The sequence below is a fragment of the Apaloderma vittatum genome, unplaced genomic scaffold (genome assembly GCF_000703405.1).
Source record: "Apaloderma vittatum isolate BGI_N311 unplaced genomic scaffold, ASM70340v1 scaffold24843, whole genome shotgun sequence".
Taxonomy (NCBI): domain Eukaryota; kingdom Metazoa; phylum Chordata; class Aves; order Trogoniformes; family Trogonidae; genus Apaloderma; species Apaloderma vittatum.
In genome coordinates, this window is record NW_009706755.1 from 13539 (window position 1) to 32510 (window position 18972).

At 40.4% G+C, this 18972-nt stretch overlaps 2 protein-coding genes across 2 annotated transcripts in view; one reads left to right on the forward strand and one right to left on the reverse strand.

The window, feature by feature from the left end:
- The window catches only part of SERINC1 (serine incorporator 1), a 9891-nt gene extending 8350 nt beyond the window's left edge, over positions 1–1541 (forward strand). The window contains exon 9 of the mRNA XM_009865919.1: positions 1311–1541. Coding sequence (XP_009864221.1) covers positions 1311–1449 — 139 coding nt within the window. The 3' untranslated portion in view covers positions 1450–1541. The remainder of the gene's footprint in view (positions 1–1310) is intronic.
- Positions 1542–3905: 2364 nt separating this feature from the next.
- HSF2 (heat shock transcription factor 2) lies at positions 3906–16416 on the reverse strand. The gene is made up of 12 exons (XM_009865920.1): positions 16314–16416; positions 15972–16099; positions 15074–15198; positions 12348–12423; positions 11124–11185; positions 10939–11023; positions 9980–10149; positions 8161–8430; positions 7493–7598; positions 5899–5952; positions 5194–5278; positions 3906–4846 (listed from the first exon to the last, which is right to left on the reverse strand). The coding sequence occupies exons 1-12, from the start codon at positions 16342–16344 to the stop codon at positions 4557–4559; spliced, it is 1482 nt and encodes a 493-aa protein (XP_009864222.1). The 5' UTR covers positions 16345–16416; the 3' UTR covers positions 3906–4556.
- Positions 16417–18972: the final 2556 nt, after the last annotated feature.

Below are 18972 nucleotides of genomic sequence, written 5' to 3' on the forward strand. Positions count from 1 at the left end.
GAAGTAAACAGGATAAGAGCCTTAAATTCTGTGACAACAAAAAATAAGTAAACACCAGGCCCACGCCCAGTACAGAGAGCTGGAAGAAGGAGGTATAGGACATGATGTATCATCAGGTCGAGGGGAGGGGTCTTCCTTTCCCATCTACTCTGCACTGGTGACACAGCACTTGGGAGTGCTGGGGTCCAGTCTTGGGGCTCCCCAGTACGAGAAACATGGATGTACTTGAGAGAGTCCAGCAAAGGACCACAAAGGTGATGAAGGGACAGGAGCACCTGTCCTCTGAGGAGAGGCTGAGAGCTGGGACTGCTCAGCCTACGGAAGAGAGAAGGCTCAGGGAGATCTTACCAATGTACATAAATACCTGAAGGAAAGATGTAAAGAAGGGCAGAGGCAGGCTGTTTTCAGTGGTGCCCCATGACAGGACCAGAGGCAGCTGGCACAAACTGGAGCAAAGAGGGTTCTCTCTGAACATCAGGAAACACATTTCTGTTGAAAGGGTGGCTGAGCACTGACACAGGTTGCCCAGGGAGGTTGTGGAGTCGCTATCCTTGGAGATACTCTAAAGCTGTTGGGGCGTAGTCCTGGTTTGCTGGCTCTAGGTGGCCCTGCTTGAGCAGAGGCTTGGACCAGATGACCTTCGGGTCCCTTCTAACCTCAGCCATTCTGTCATGGTGTCTATTGGAAGGAAATTAGGTTGTCTGTTCCCTGAAAAAAATCCTCACAATAAAATAGTCTTCCTGCGTGAATTGTTGTTAACAGCTCGAGCACATGTTCTTCAGAATTTAAAAAATATAAATTACAATCTTCAATAATTTGTATCAAAATAGCAACACTAGAAAGGCATTTCCTTCAGATATAACTTAATAGATAGTTCTGCTGTGGATTTGATTTGTGGCCCTGTTTGGCTCAGTATGACATCAGGATTATTAATACTTCTAGATGTTGTCTTTTGGCAAAGTAGAATGCATTACTTGTATCTATAAATGCTATCCATTTCCTGCCTTTCCACAGACTAGCTTAGAGATCCACAGCTTCCTCGTGGCTATTTCTCCTGCTTGACAGCTTCTCTTACTATTATATTTTTGGGCTGCTGTTGCTTTCCACCTTCCTGTGGCACCAGCTTACAAATGGTGTTCTTGTACAGATTGGCGTGAGCTGACTGGAATAAGGGAAGAGATGCCCTTTGAGGTGTGGAGTGAAAATGGTCGACTGTGGGAAAAAGCGTCAAAGAGTGGCTTTCTACACAAGTATGTCACGTTTAAACAAAAAGTGGTAATTAACCTTTTTTTCTGTTCCTTCTTTCGCAGTCCGGATTCTTCTTACGAGACAATGACCAGCAAGTGGCCGTCTGTCTGGGTGAAGATATCTTCTAGCTGGATTGGCATCGTGCTGTACGTGTGGACTCTGGTGGCTCCGCTGGTTCTTACAAACCGTGACTTTGACTAAGCTGTGCTGCTCTCCAGGGAGATTGTGCTGGCTTCACCGTGGCTTTGAAACACGCAGCGTCTCATGTAGTAGTATGGTTGTAAATAGTGTGTGTGTGTGTGTGTGTGTGTGTTTGAGTTAATCCGTGTTCTACCCATGTAGTGTACCCTGCTTTATTCTGCATGATGACCTTGAATCATGTCTTTAGTCATTTCACTAAATGACTTTTTGCTAGCCGAGCTCAGTGACAATTGCTAGAATGATAGTTTTCGTAGGATTCTTCCTAGATGGAGTGCTTCGGGAGCGTAGGAATGTAAGATCATGACTTTTTGGAAGTTGGGGTTTTTTTCCCCCCCTCAATTGCATTAAATAGTTGTAGGGAACAAAAATGCAAGTGTTAATAAGGGTAACAAAACAGATGAGGCTTTGCGAGCAAAGGAGGGGCTGCCTTTGACCCCTGTTGCCTTGATTCCAAAGTAAGTCTTGAGGAAGTGTTGGTTAAAACTCACAATGGTGTGCACTGCAGTTTACCGGACCTCGTGTGGCATTCTGGCACCAACAGCCCAGCTTGGCCTGGTGCTGAGGGCAGCAGTGCCTTTGGCACCGGTGTTATGTGGGGAAACTCACATGTGAAGCTGCAGAGGAGCCGATGTCCTCCTTGGAGTCACTGGGTCTGGCGCATCCCGTTGCAGGCAGGAGGAGGGCTGACACCGTAGGGAAAAACGTCCTGGTATCGGACGCTCAGAAGCATGTTTTTAAGGCACCTGTTTACAATGTGCATCTATGTATTCTTGTTTTTAAAAAGTAGTTTCAAAGGGATAGCTGTGCTATAATTTATTGCTGTTTTGTGTGCCACTTTCTTGGCTAAGCTACAGTCACGGAGTTTGCAAGAAGCTGAGTGGTGACAACTGTGTAAGCCCTTTAGAGGATTTTTTTAAGTATTATTGTGGTTAAAAAGTGAAGGAAAAGGAGCACTGAGGTTACAGTAGCTAAAGGAGGCTTGTGTTTAACTGAGGCTTCAACAAAAGTGTTTCTTAATATATTTGGGGCTCTAAATTTTGAAATCTTTTAATGTATTGGGTATTTTGGGTGTTCTCCATTGCCAGAGATGGGCTTGAGTCTAGAAAGTCTAAATCTAGGCATGAGGTAAGACATTAATCTGTTGGATTAAAATACTGTATAGTTCTTGTGCAGTTATCAAATCTTAAATGCTTTTGTGCTTGCTGCTTTGTAACTGAAGTATGTAAACTGCGTTATTTCTGTTATTTGCTACAACTTGTGACTAGAGAGCCTGACTGGGAGTGACCATAGAGCCTTCAGCAGACCTCATGCTGATCTGTTACTGTGGTGTTTATACTGTTACTTCGTGTTGCTAATTATTCTCTAAGCTTTAATTTTAATCCTGCACCTAAATGCTGACATTTACTGCAGAAGTCTGACACGTCAACCTCAAGATGGCAGTGGGAGGATGAGGAAAGGCTTGTAATAATTCAGGACTATGTTGTCACCTTATTAATAAATAAATTTGGATGAATATGTCCAATGACTTTTGATGTCACTTATTACTGCCAAATGTGGGTAGTGTAGGCTTGTGTGTTGTATTCACATCTGGGAATTGTATTCTGCTCCTGGGATGTTTTACAGCACTCATCATCTGTAAAGGACCAGCTGATTGTGCTGCAGAGTACCTCGGCCAGGCAGTTCCTGGTGCTGTGAGGGATCACATGTAACCCCCCCGTGCAAGGTTTTCTCACAGTTCTTCTCTCTGTGCCCTTTGCACCCATCGCTCTGAACACAGACGTGCTTCACTGTGGTCCTGCTTCATCAGCTGCTACGCACAGGCAAGTTCCGTTTGGGTAGAGCAGCAGTTACAGTGCCGTTAGGAAGGTGACCAGTGCTGTGTCTATGGATTCTGTTCCTTTTACAACTGGCTAGACTACTCCTTAAAATAAGTATTTTGAATGCAGTGCCAGACTTGCAGAAGGTGGTTTTGCATGTTTGAAGTTACTAGAATCCTGCTTTTCTCTTCACTGGAACATTACACGCAGGAACTTCTCAAAACTGCCTCTCTACAGCTTTGAGATAAATCATAACTGAAGAAAAAAGTTTCAACATTGTTTATATTTACTCAGGAGCTCAGGGCGAGATGATTTACTTAAAGGTGTGGTGAACTGCACTTTCACCTACTGTTGCAGTAACCCCTCTGGCATTCAGCTGCATAAGACAACTACAGTCCAGGTCAGGGCTCTGAGGGAGAAAACATTCCTTTGTGTAGCACTAATGGAAAACAGTTTGCTGCGCTAGCCACTAGTTTTGAAGGTTTAAATAAACCTTGGAAGTTTGGAGATAACCAAACTATTTTCCGATAAATCTTTGTAAAAGTAGACGTCGCTGCGCAGCTCCAAAGGTTTGAAAAAGACTGGCTGCTAAATCCAGAGTAAGAGACAACTGTTAACAAGTATCACACTTAAGTAACGTTTATTTTATCAGACAGATGGTCCAAGCTGAAAGTACTCATGCAGTCGAGGGGCCTGGTGGCTATAAAGAACTTTTCCCCGGTTTGTGCTGTGTGTGAGCACTTCCACTGAAGTGAAAGTAAGGCAGAACCAAGATTTAGCAAGGTACAGGCACTTTGTTCCCAGTTCAAGCAGGGAAAAAAAAAGCCTACATCAGGTCCTGGTCCCCCCCCACCCCAAAAAAGCCTCATGTTTGTTAAACAAAATCTTGTAAAAAATAGAAAAAAACCCAAGATACAGAAAGTCAGTGCTCCCTAATCATACACTAGTAGTTTATGTCATCATATGTAAGACCAGAAGTATAAGAAATCAGAAATCAAACCCTTGTTACTGCTAACAAGGATTTGGTTACCTGGGATATTTAGCGATATGTGTAATACCAAGTGTGTGCCAGCAGTACAGTAACAGTCTGACCTGGTATTGCCAACCGTGCCCAGCAGCTTGTCTAACCACACAGTTAAACAACTGCTTGTAGGAAGTAACATAGGAAAGGTCTTTTCGATTCCACATTATCCGGTTACATAAAACAGTGATTTACAAAAAACTCATATACCAAACAATATTCTAAATAAATAGTTCATCTTCATAACTATGTACAGAGTCCCCATCATGCTAGTTATCCAAGAAGGGCATGTCTGTGTCCATGGGTGCTGGGGCAAGTTCGCATAGATAGAACAGCGTGGCTTCGCTCGCTTCAGCCTCTGTCAGCGGCTCCAGCCGCACCAGTTTGCTCTGAGTGGGCTCAGGGTCCAGGCTGCTCTCCAGGAGCTCATCCACTTCCAGGGGTTTGTCAGCAGAGGAAGGAGTTCCAGCCAGGGAGCTGCCGCTCTCCATGTCAGAGCTGGGGTTCCCATCGAAGAAAGCAAGGAGTGGAAACGCAGTGTACTGTATGAGCTGCTTATCTAAGGGAAAAGAAATCCCCAAAACATCATCAGTTTGTGTGCCTTTCTATGTGCAGAAATAAAAAAAAAATCCAATCCACAGAATTTATTTAAAGATTTAATAGAAAACCTTATAAGTGTTTGTTTTAAATATGTGATTAAAGAATTGTTGCATTCATGCCTAATATGATTTGTTCAGATTCTCCTGCAAAAACATCAGTTTCTCTGCACCTGGTGCAATGCCTAAAGCCTAAAAAGCAAATATAGCAAGTATTTTGTTTTGGCTATTGCTCGTCAGGATGACACAAAACCAGACAAACAATGCTTGTTCAACTGTTAAACCATTTTAACAGACCACTACAACTAACCTGATTTGGGCTTAGAAACTTGTGTTTCCTGTGAAGCTGCTGGACCAGTATTATTCTTGGTAGCTTCTATTCCCTTTGTCTCCATCTGGAAATGAAAGCAGTATCTTAAAACACATGCTTAAAGCCTTTTCCAGTGCCACTAGAACACAGCTGACCAACTATTAAAAAAAAATAATAGATTTTTTTATTTGTGAAGGGATGCAGTGGTATCAGTTACCCAAACTAACAGACCTTGACTGAGAAAATGTGAAATAGAGACACAGGCTTACTCAAGCAAGAACCAAAACTAACACTCTTAAATGAACAGAACAAATTCAAAGAGCCAGATCTTTGCTCTGCTGCTTGCTTTTGTGTTTCTTTTCCCACCAGACCACACAGAGGAAACTATCTGACAGTGTATATACCACGTGTGTGAGTACTAAAACCTTAGAGGATACAAAAGGCAAGAGATTGGTACAATGTACAGGTATTGGCCTCATAGTAACACAAGTTTCAAAGGGCATTATTAATTAGACTGCTTAACCTTTTTCTGTTGAAAACCTAACTAACCGGATGAATTCAGCTGCAGCCTTCCTATCCTCAGGGAAGTTTTCAAAGCCAGAGCATGAAAAAAGCGCTATTATACCAGTAAAGAAAACAGTAAAGGATTAATGAAGTTTGCATCTCTCACTACCGTGTACATTGAGCAACGGATTTAAGACTTACTTTGGTATTAGGGATATGATCTGTGGGATTCATCTGCACGGAGCTTGTAAAAAGCTGAATAAGACAAAACACATCAAGTTTTAGGTATCTCGATGTTGCTAGTAAGAATTCAAGAACATCACATCTGCACGTGCAAGAGTAATCCCTGTACTTGATGTTTTCACCCTCTATCAGGATTATACTGGTAGTTACCACTTTTGCAAAGAAAATCTGGCTTTGGGGCGTAATAGTTTGGAATTCTATGGACCTCAGTAACAAAGGGAACAACTGCATTACGTCTAACTAAGACTAATGCAGTTTGCTGCAGTCTTGAAATACTGATTCCTTCTTATCATAGAATCATAGAATGTTGCTGCATGGAGAATTCTGTGTACAATCAAGAAGACGACACCCTGATCAAGCCTGCAAGTGACACCAAACTGGAATGAGTCATCAACATGTGGGAGAGTAGAGCTGCTGTTAAGAGAGAGACCTCAGCAGGGTGAGAGAGGGGCCAACAGGAAATTTAGGACATGGTAGTCTCTTCCACCAGCCCAGGTCAGGGAGCAACGGGACAGGGCACAGCTCCTCAGAGAGGAAACTGAGAGTCATGGTAGACCCCACCCTAAGCCAGCAGCAGAGACCCGCTATGGGCAAGCATGCTCTGCTACAGGTCACTGGAAGCAGTCATTTCTCTCTGCACGGCACCTGAAGAGGCCACTTGGGGAAGGGCATCCAGTTTCAGGCCTCCCAGTACAAGAGTTTTCAAACTAGAAGGTGTCCAGAGGGCCACAGATGTTTGAGGGCTTATGACACACAAGAGGCTGAGGGAGCTTGGCTGACCTTGTCTGGAAAGGGCAGACAAGGGAGGATAACTGCACACTTCCACTGCTTCTAAAGAGGTGTTATGGAGAAGACAAACCACAGAGGTGGACAAAGGACGAGGCAAGAGCTACAAGCTGCAGCAGGGAAAACTGTGACTGATGTAAGGGAAATTTTCACAAAGAAGAGTCAAGCGCTCGAACAGGCACCTGAGAGGCTGTGGAATCTCCCATCTTTTGGAGATTTCAGAGTGTGAGTCAACAAGTTTCTGAGCAACATGATCCAACTTTCAAGCTTTGAGCAAGGGGGCTGGACTAGATGACATGCACAGATCCCTTCCAACCTAGACCACTATACTTGACATAAATCTGTAGAGAAATTGAGAACATATACATACTCCTAAGAAATAACCTGAAATGGTAGAGAAACTTGTAAAATAAATGCCAAGAGCCTTTTTAAACCAAATTCGTTGAGCAGACCACAGAAAATGTGCTGGGCACATTTTAAAGCAAGAGTATCAATCTAATTGGTGTCTTGAGTTCAGGTAGCAACTCGTATAAGCATTATTTAATTCAGAAAGCCATTCCTCGATCAAAAACTTAAGCATTCACTTGAGCAGTGGTATAGCACTGTCCCAGAAACATGTATTCACAAATATTTATAACTTTCCTTTTAAGGGAAAAAGAAGAAAGGAAAAAAACACCCAACCTGTTGTTTTTTAAAGAGTAAGAACCTACAAAAATATTTTCTGTAGTGTATTACCAAAATACTTAAAACAAACAGTGAAAATTACATCAACCAGGAGATCTGGATCTATGCTGAACTGTCGTCCTGATAACATAGCTTGGAAGTCCTCTAAACTGCAGTCGATACTGTCAAGATAATCCAGAAGTTCAACTCTAGAAAACAAACAATATTTTATTGCTGTATCCATTAACAAAAGGAGAAATCCACAATTAAGCCTTACACAGATGTACTACATGCATCTAAAAATGTTCACCGGAATTAGAACAAGCTACGTCTTTCATTAGAAACAATCTCTGGAAAAAAAATTCAGACCTTTTACCCTCTCTAGGGGAGAACCCAAGTAAACTACACAGGTGCTCCAAAACAGGTAGCACATCAACATAACACTACGGCACAACATTAGCAGAGATATGATTCTTGCATCCAGGTAGCCCTACTGAGTTCCATGCACCTCCAAGAGCTGTGCAGATAAATGCTAATAGTTTAAACAATGATATCCATAACATTACAGACAAATTATACACCCCAACTCACTCCCTGATGAAAATCAGAGTTCCTATCTTAAAAAACTTAAACCAGAAGAATCTTTAGAACCTGGCTGGAATAAAGGTAACCTATAAAGTTAAAGTTCTAATTGGAAACGACTATCCAGTTCTTTTCACTTCAGTCAAACAATTCTACCACTTGAAAAACAGAAAAGACTAGGCTACTCACTTTCCAAGAAGGTTTATATTCTGTGAAATTACTCCATTCTCATTGAGTATGGAATCCATCATGGAGACCGGATCTTCTGCGGTTAAAGCTGACTGGTTATTCAGCTGCACAGCACTTGACATGAGTGGGCTTGTACTGTCACTGGCAGGGCTGAGGGGATCCCTAGCTGGGACAGCCACTGATTCTGTGCTTTTATCCCCTTGAATTACAGGGGCGTATTCTTCTTCGTTATCATCTTCCACAATTACAATATCAGGAGAACGACTACAGCTGTGATAAGAGACAAATGAATCACAGCATTTCAGATGCTCATTTAAATTGCAAGTATTTCACAGGCTTAATTACTTCTTGTTTTAGTCAATACTGAAATTAACTTTCCTACTGCTTTTTAACACAAAACACATCAAGATATTCTAAATATCTATCTTCCCTTGACACAGTGCTGTATGCTCAGTACAGTTAACACAGCTCAGCTAGCAAGGCACTGTTGTGCTAGACTAGAATAACAACTACTAAAAATACAGAAACACTGACACTTTTTAAATTACAACAACTATAAGCTAGTAAATAAACATAAAGTATGTATGAAACCGCATGAGGCCATGGAACTAGACATACAATATGTATTTGGCATTCTTCCCATTGAACAGAATCAACTCTGGAGCATCCCTAAGATAAAGGATCTCAGTCGATATTGTTGTAGTTAATTAACCTTGTTATGTACAAGTTATATAACACAGGCCTATCAACGCGATGCATCTCAATCCCCAGACCAACTTAAAACTGCTCAGAGCTGAAAGATGAACTACTTCTACAGTACAGACAGGAAGGAACATAGCCCCAAAACACTTAGGATTGAAAAAGAACCCCTGAAATTAATAGGCTTAATAAAGTTCAAAGACCACATCAACACTTGACAAAGAGCATGTGCAAGTTATTCTCCATGAAAATCTGTGAAAACAAGGGAAGTCATTCTTATCTGTATTTGTGGCCGGTGCACCCTGCCCTATAAAGACCAAAACTTGACTGCTGAAACGAAGGAGTTAAAACTCGAAGCCACAGTTTGGTGGTGGGGCACCCAGCCATGACTGCAGTCACTTGGTCATCTGCACAGTAAGGCCCTTGGTCAACAGACACGGCCCTCAGCCAATGAAACACCTCTGTCTACAGATGTTTCTAGGCTGCTGACCACATGTGACCACAGACCAGATTTGACTACGATATAAATGGAGCCCCCCTTGGAGGACAAATGGCACCAAGTTCGCCTTGAAGCAGTGGGTCTGCAGTTTGGGACTCTCCCCTTAGGGGAGGACATTGCCTAAAATAACTCCTCGAGGTTGAAAGCCCTCATCTTCTAGGTGAGTGCCTGCACATTTCGGGTTACTAATCCTAAAAAGCTTCGAGTTGGTTGTGTGATATTAATCCCATTTGGCACCCTGAATGTTTACTAATGTTTGTTGGAATGCTGAACAACTCTGATGAGACTTCGCTCAGCATTCATAACCAAAAGTAAGAAGACATCTCAGTCGTTGGACAGGTAGTATATTTAAAAAGAGTGCAATAATACTGACTGCTTCTCACTAGTTTCTATCCTCAGCATATTAAAACTCCAGCAGCCAATTAACTACTTGGAACAAATCCAGAGGTCAATAAATTAGAACCCAGTGTAAATTCACAGATGAAGCTTCTATATGTGCAGGAGTAATGAATAATACTGACCACTTCATTAAAAAAAAAATAAATCTAAGACATATGAATTATTGCATATTGTACAACACTGAAAACCAATTATCTATATAGACTTCTAGAGATTTCTTACTTGGAAGAGTCTGAAGTGGTATCTTCATTTGTTTCTGGTGTAATGGGAAGATTTTCTTCATCACCCATAGGATTTTCTTCATCACCCACATCCTCAGTGACATCGTAAATAATGATGTCATCTGAAATCTGTTCCCTTTGTTTCAACCCTTCATTTCTGTTTAGAGGTACCTGAGGATTATTTTAAGGAGTTAGGGGACAGAAGAACAATGAGCTTCAGCATTTATCAGCCGTTATCATTGTATCTCGCAATGCTTCAATTCTAGAGAGGTGTATAAGAGCTTTCCTACACCTTGGACATTACAAGATGGTTGTAGAGATCTACACTGAATAGAAAAAACATACAAATAAATGAACGAGCTGGAGAAGAGCACAGCTTGGTAAATAATACAGGCATAAAAATAAAAATATACTAGCACTGTCAGCAAAAGCAGCAAAAAAAGCTGTAACAACAGGACTACACAAGAATGAAAAAGATTAAAAAGGTGACTGCCACTTAAATAGCACTCTGTTATAAAGCTACCGATTCTAGCACCTTGATTTTCTCACCCACCATTATTTAGACAGCAGAAAATAACTTTCAGTGGCATGACCCATTCAAATGGCACAGGAACTTGACATGATTTTGCTGGGTTGGATGCTGCCTTGCAGACCAACATGCTGGATTCTTGTCCCTGTATGGGGCTAGGGATGCCTAACTCCCGGAGATAACAACACAACACACAAATGCTATTTCTAATAGCAAACTGCTTTCAGTAGGATCACACCAAGCTGTATTTAATACACAGGTAACTGGCTTATATTGAAAAATGAATGGTGATTATCAACATACTTCTACAAGTCTATAGCTCTCAGTACACAGCTATGTTTTATCCTCCATATGAAAAGCTACTTGATCCGTCTGCTCCACTCCACTCCTTCACGCATTAGAATGAAGAGCATGCATAAAAGAAAACTCACATGGTGGTTGGTGTCAGCTGGTTCTTTCCCAATTTGCTGAAATACATTCGACTTTGTAGGTCCATTAGTGTTCAGAAGCAGAGGCCTAAATCAGAAAGAGTAAAGGGAAAACTAAATCTTTGGTTTTAGTCAACAAAACATGTCAGTATATTGACTGGACAGCAAGTTTGCAGGACCATATTTACCTCTTGCGTTTTAGGCTCACTAGCTGGTTATTCTGCACCAAGGTAACAATAAATTGTACAATCTGTAAGGAAAGAACACAACTGTTAGTCGCTCTTCTCTGTAATGGCTTCTCTCAGAACGCCATGATACCGTATAACTGAAGACTTAAAAAAAAAAAATCTATACATAAAGAGCAGAACACTTATTTTGTGTAGTAATTCTCATATAGGACTGTTCAGAAAAGTTATAAATTGTGAAGAACAGAGAACACTGTTGGTAAATCTAAAAAGATTACTCATTTGTCTGAGAAAGGCCTTTCACATACCAGGCAATGAGAGCAGATTTTTACACTGCATCATACCGTACATGAAAAAACATCCAGTAACTCAAACTATTAGAATAATTCTAATAAGCAACAACAGAAGGCACATAGGGATGTTGACTGTATACATACAATGCAGAATATATTAGTCATCTCATTCATGAAGTAATAAAAAAATGGATGGACCACTTTAAGGGCACCTTAGTGAATGATGTAGGATGTTCTTGAACCTCTTTGAAAATGTTTACAAGAGTTTGGCTTTATCTTCTGCTTTTGTGATGAAATACACTGAATGTGTGTTTGACAAAGACTTGTTTGTCATATATCACCATTATTTTTTCCATTCATAGAAACAGAACCTCTTAGGTTGGAAGAGACCTTAGAGATCATCTAATCCAACCCCCTGCCATGGGCAGGGACACCCCTCAACTAGACCAGGTTACTCAAGGCCTCATCCAACCTGGCCTTGAACACCTCAAGGGAGGAGGCATCCACAACCTCTCTGGACAATTTATTGCAGTCTTGCCACCCTTGTAATAAAGAAGTTTTTCCTAAGATTCAATCTATATCTGTTTTCCTTTAATTTAAATCCATTTCCCCTTGTCCTATCAATGGATACTTTTTGTAAAAAGTCCCTCCCCAGCCTTCCTGTCGGTTCCTTTCAGGTACTGGAAGGCAGTTATAAGGTCCCCCTCCAGCGTCTTCTCTTTCCAAGACTGAACAATCCCAGTTCCCTTAGCCTATCCTCACAGCAGAGGTGCTCCAGCCCCTGAATCATCTTTGTGGCTCTCCTTTGTGGCCTATTAAAAAGACATTTCGTACACTATGAATAAAGAGTGAGAGTGCGAAGCAACACGTGGCACAGTATTCCTAGTTCAGAAGCACTCACTCATTCACATACAACACTCAAATGAAACCTTACCTTCCGAATAACCTGCTGCTGCTGCAAGTGTTTTGCTCTCAGTTCTGCCACTTCCCTCCAAAGGGATTCATTCTCCCTGTTTGAAAAGGATGATTTAAAAGTCAAACCAAAACTAAGTTTTAAAATACTTATATTAATCATTTTTGTTAAAGATTAGTTGGCTTCATTAAACCTCTTTGAAACGTGTTTTTAGACTGGGGGAATGGAAGTTTCAGAGTAAATCAGCCTTGGCAAATAATTATAAAGTGCAGCCCCAAACATAACCAATGGCCTGCAGATATCCAGTCTCCTTAAAAAAAAGAAAGAAAAATATCCCAAATTTGGCAACACCTGGTACATACACATTCAGCATTTAAAAATTAACAAAGTTACCTTCTCTTCTTCCTTCTAGGGATTAAATCTTAAGGAACTAAAAAAATCAAGAATTCAGCTCATTTCTGGCAGCAGCAAAGGACCAAAAAGACTAAGAATGCAGTTTCCTCGTGCCATTGAAAAACAGAGGTCTTCATCTATATTAAGCCTGTTTGTCCTCCTTCACAGACCTCTTCCTGCATGCAAATCCACACCAGCACATCCACCCCGAGAGAATCTTTACAGAACAAGCTCTCAAGGGACACATGCAGCTGTAGGCCATCCTAACACTTGTCTCTATTACCTTCAGTAAAGGGGCACACTAGGTGTTAAAAAAGAACAGGGGCACAGCAGAGACAGCAGTTTTCATGAAATGTTGCCGTTTTACAAACCTTGGTTGTTCCAATACTCGCAGGAGTCCAGTTACTGAGACAGTACAAAAACTGAGGTAAAGTGGCCCTTGCTATCACACCCATGAACCTCACGGTTTGCAACATCAAAAAGCTTATTAAGAAGTACATAATGAATACTCAGAGTTTCAACGAGTAAGCAAAGACATGCATGTACCACCCTCCTCTCTTTTGCAGTTTAGTTTTCAACACAGATATATGCCAAAAAAAGGAGGAAAATCTCTCTGCTACTGTTGGGATTTTTAGGAAACCTGAAGCTAAGTTTTCAGAAACAGCTGTTTACATGCAGTGTGATTAAGCTTATTACTCACTCCTCAAACTGTTCCTATGTCCAACGTACTTCATGACTACAGTTCCTAAACAACTGAGGTCAGGGATTCTGAACTTTCTCAGTTTGCCACCAACTTTATTAACACGTTTTGTAGAAACAGATCTTCTGATACATCTTGAGTTTCTACCTCAATCATTTTAAAACTCATGGGACAACAATACGGACATCAGAGACCAACCATTCTATCTTCTCATCTCTACAAACTGTCAGGTCATTAGCAGCTGGATTATCGTTCCAGCCAAAGTCATAGAATCATAGAAGAGTCACCACAGAATGCCACCCTCGTAATGAAGAATTTTTTTCCTAAGACCCAATCTAAATCTGTTTTCCTGTAATTTAAATCCATTTCCCTTTGTCCTATTGATGGACACTTTTTTACTTGACCTTCTTGTTTTTTTCAACTTGCAATAAATACATTTAGAAAAGCAAAAAAGAAAACAGAGAGAGAAAAAAAGGTGAGTCATTGACAGACTGTCTGAGCACATAGTTGCCTCCCTTATATAACTTCACTTTTTTCATTTGGAATATGAATCCAAAAAGAGAACGTATCACTCTTGAAATACTTGAATCATGAACGTCAACTTAGAAAGACAATGTGAAGCAAGTACACATACCATTTAAATTTAAACACAAAAAATTAAAAAAATTAGTTTCTAGTTTTTCACTTTTTCATATTATACGGAAGTTGTTGCTAAGAAACATATATACTTCCTGCCAACCAAAATTCTTCTATGATTTGAAAAGGGTGAATAAGAACATTTTTACTCGACTGGTCAGATTCTAATAAAGACTCTTCCTAGACAAAATAAGTTTGCTTCTGAATATTCTACCACTCAAGCCATTAGAACAGAAGACTAGAAAAGACAGGCATTTACTTTTTAAAACTTGAAGTAATTAGTGACCTCTGCCACAGCGGTGTTCTCAAGTTAACATAACTTAAGGAGTCCTGACATACTTATTGCTGAGGTGCTCTGACTTGCAGTCTACATCTACATATTCTAAAGGATTAAGTAATTTGTGACATAAATCTCTCTCATTGAAATCACAATTACTAAATAGGTAATAATGCAATTAAAAAAATACTTTATTTACATTTGGGTATTAGATTCTGTACCGCTGTCGCTGAAGTAACTAATGAATTTCCAAATTAGATTTCTAAACAGATTTACATAGACATTAACTCCTGCGCAATTTTTAGCGGTGTGGGAATGTAGACAACGTCACAAAAATACAAAGCAATGCACACAGGCATTAATAATTGTAGCAGGAAAGTAATATAGGCAATTTGCACAAACCAAACTCTGCCTCAAACTAAATACAGTAACTACTTCAAACATGAAGATGTAAATCAGCATACTTCATGCTAAGAGCCAAGCTGAATATTCAGCCTCAACAGCATTATGGAACTGTTATTAAAGGCATTATTTAATTGCCCACTATTAGACAGTTGTTCAAACACCAACATTTTAGCCATAGCAGAATATTCAATTTTTAATGCAATTCTTTTATTGAAATTTATTTTCCTAAAGCAATATTTAAAGTTAGGCAATATGAAATCAAGAGACACCCAAAATTAAGTTTTTGTCTGAGAATTACTCAACTTAAGGGATCAGTTGCTGACAGAGCCAACTTACCTCTTCAGAGCTGACAATCGAGACTCAATAGTCTCATGTTTAATTTGCACCTTTTGAGCACTACTTATTATTTTGGAGAGATCTTCCTGACGTATCTTGTTTTCTTCAGGTCTCGAAGAAGAAACCTTTAAAAGATTAGAATCCAGAAACAACACTTTCTTTTACTCATTGTTAACTATTATTCTCTTTTGGTGATCAAGTGTATTTTCTTCTAGTGCTGACAAAGTATACTTTCAAATTAATTATAAACCAAGCATAAAACAAAAAGCACACACCACATTAGGTTTAGTTGTTGTGTACGTTCAGATTCTTCAGGCATTCTCCTTAGCGCTCTACTTCATCACAATTCCTTCACAACCACCAAATGTTAGTAAGTACATCCTTCTCACCACAGTTTAACTCATCATATTTCTATTCAATATCTATATTCACCTGACTCACAATAACAGCAGAGCACATTTCAGCATCACAATTAGCAGTGTAACAAACATGCATAGCTTTGCCCCTTGTTCTCTTTGGAGGAAAGTTTAATGCTTACAGTAGCTTTGTTCTTAAAGAAGCTACATAAACAAGCAGATTGTTATACTACTGATGGTAAAGTCAAAGTACGCTCTTGCAAAATGTCATATTCGCATAACTTGCTCATTTTTGCCACCTGTGAAACTTACTGTATGCAATGCAAGCAAAGCATCTTCGATATAGGATCCTAGTCAAATCCCCCAAAATATCTTTAAAGAAGTCAAGATATATCAAGATAAATACATGAGAGCAGCGCAGTTTACTTCCTCAAACTCCAAACTTATTTGCACTCACAATCCTGCAAATAACTTTGAGGTGAAGTTTTCTATTCATTCATACTTAATAGTACAGGTTTTCCACATACTGAGATTTCACTAACCTTCCTTTTAATGTGCTCCAACAAGTCCTCCCGGCCCTGCTTAAAATACGGATGCTGAAACTCTACTGGACCGTCTCTCTCCAATTTGACAAAACCAGAATCAACATGGACAACTTTACGGAAGCCATCTTTGAAAAAAAGAAACAGAAAGAAAAAAAAAACACCTCTCAAAACCCATATTAAGAAATTTAAAACATGCTCCTCCAACTACCCTGACATCAGTTTTGAGGATGAGTGCATCCTAGTTGCAGATAACACATGGCCACTCCTCAAAGCAAACTCTAAAACTAAACAGGTACATGATCTAGAACTATGCTAGAAAGCAAAAAATCAAGAACTTACACATGTTTAATTGTCTGACAAAGCTTGCCATGTTGTTGTGCTTGAAGTACTTGGGAAGAATCTCTTTTGCAAATGTCCGTTCATCCAACACTAAGAAACTCTGACCATTCTAAAATGAGAGAGACACATTAAGCTACTTAAAGACCATGGTAGAAAACACGCTGGGCTTTTACAATTCATCACCAGATAGGAATGTTTTCTTTGTGCATGCACGGTAACTGATCTGCTTGCCTACAATTTTCCACAACAAAAAGTGTACAAACGCTGCAGTTGCAAAGCAACATAGTATTATCAACTTACATCGATACCCATATCTGAAGGGGCATATCTCTATTGTATTGCTTCCCCAAGAAAGGAATTAACTGTTTAGCAACAATTACCACAGTTCCACTACAGGACAACACTTATCAATTTTCTATGTTGCTTACAAGTCTTGGGAAGGAATCTAACAAAGAGGCTGGGCAAGGGGAAAAAATGAACAACTAGCTGAGTCCTTTCTGCTTTTCAGTATAAAAGCATGGCTAGTTTGAAAAGTCTTGCAGAGCAGACAGAGCTGTCAAAGAGCTGAGCATATCCACTGGGTTTTGAAGTTACCAAAAATATAACCACTAAATGCAATATCCCCGCTCCTCCTGTATGTCAGTTTTGAGAGAGGTCTGATCTTTTATTTCGTCCACAGGCTTTGACAAAAATAGAAGGCTCGGCTCTTTGTTCTTCGGTGACTGCGCTCCATCAACTAAAGGACAAATAATTTCCAGAGTCCAAATTAGCTACTTCAAAATGGTTTAGGTTTTGCCTGTACATCTACAGTACTCTCACTCTGTATTTAATGCGAAGCCTATCATCTTCAACAAACGTCAACACTGCTACTGCATCTTCTTAGAAGCATTGTAGTTCAATGAGTCACACGTGTGTCTTACCCCCAAAAGCCAGGAGTTCTATGGTCCCAAGAAGCTTCAAGAACAAACCATGAGACCATGTTAAAAGATCCCAAGAGCTTGTTTCTGACAAACCAGCAATAATCATCACAAACAGGATTTATAAATGGCTCACTGTTGAATGAATTAGGAACTTAAGACAGAGAGGAAGGTAGGAAGATGTAAACTTTCCAGTAATGCCTACCTACCTCCTGCTGAGAACCAGTCAGTGGAAAGGAAAGGGGAAGCAAAGGAAAACACAGGAACAGACCATTTTATTCAACGCATTAATGAAACTCAGAAGCTCAAGGTAAGCAGCACTCCAGTGACCTGTGTTGGCAGCAGACAGCTTTCAAGGGGCAGCTCCTCACTGCCACTTTGACATTGTTCAGGCCTAGTGCCTAAGAACCTGGGAACTTGTTGCCCTGACAGTCGTTTACAGCAAAGCTGTATAGACGCTAAGGCCTGACGTGAACTCACCGAAGCGTTACTACACAGATAAAACACCATTTTAAAGTCCTAGTGTTACCAACTGCGGCACTGTGGCACAAAGCCATCTTCCAAGTACTTTGCTTGCTACTTGTAGGTTTCCACAGACAACAGGTACCCATGGCTTCACTGAGGTATGTGGGCAGAGAGGTAAAATTTGCCTGTTCAGTTTTAGATGGTGTTTAGCCTTACAGTGCAAGGATACAGATTTGTACATGAGGGAAGTGAAATCTACTCCTCCCTCCCTGGTACACTTGGTAGTTTTCTGTATCCCATAATATTGACATAGAGTACTTTTAAAAGACGTTATCGGTTGTGTACCAAGTGATCCCAATACCTTGCCCCCCACAAGAACTGCTGGCTGCAAGTAATATCAACTGTGATTAGTGGATTTTTCCATAAACAAGGCTGAAGAATCTCAAAACAATTAGTCTTTATTTTTAAGTAAGAAATTAATACAAGGATACCAAATAGCCTTGGTGTGCTTACTTGAGATAAACATAAGCAAGGAATTTGGAAAGTCTCCATCAAAAGCATGAGGTGGCAAAAATGGCACTTCAGGCAGAGAAAAAAGGAAGCTCTTACTAAAAAAAAATTGCTTAGCATTTATATCAAGAGTTAATGATACTTAATGCAACAAAATTGCCAGCCTTTTATCACATCGTAAGAAGGCAGTTATTTCCTGCCTTCCAATATTTTAAGACACTTATAAACTCTATGTTCTGATGACACATTATTCACTACAACAGCCTGAATTTGGATGTAAAGAATTCAAGATGACAGGTTTTCCATTTTAAAAAAACTATTGAAGTAGATGTATACCTGTACTGAGTTTGTCTGGCAAGGGTTTTTTTGAGGCAGGCTACAAAGGTGGCTTCTGCCAGAAGCTGCTTGAAGCTTCCCTGTGTCCAACAGAGCCAATGCCAGCCAGCTCCAAGATGAATCCACCGCTAGCCAAGGTGAAATCTACCAGTGATGATGCTAATGCCTCTGGGATAACATATTTAAGAATCAGGGAAAAGGTTACTGCAGAATTGCAGGCAGAGACAAGAGTGAGAATATGTGAAACAACTCTGCAGACACCAAGGTCAGTGAAGGAGGGGGTGGAGGTGCTCCAGGCCCCAGAGCAGAGACTCTCTCCCTTGCAGCCTGTGATGAAGACCATGGTGAGACAGGCTGTTCTTCTGCAGCCCATGAAGATCCATGGTGGTGCAGATGTTCACCTGCAGCCCTTGGGGGACCCCACAACAGAG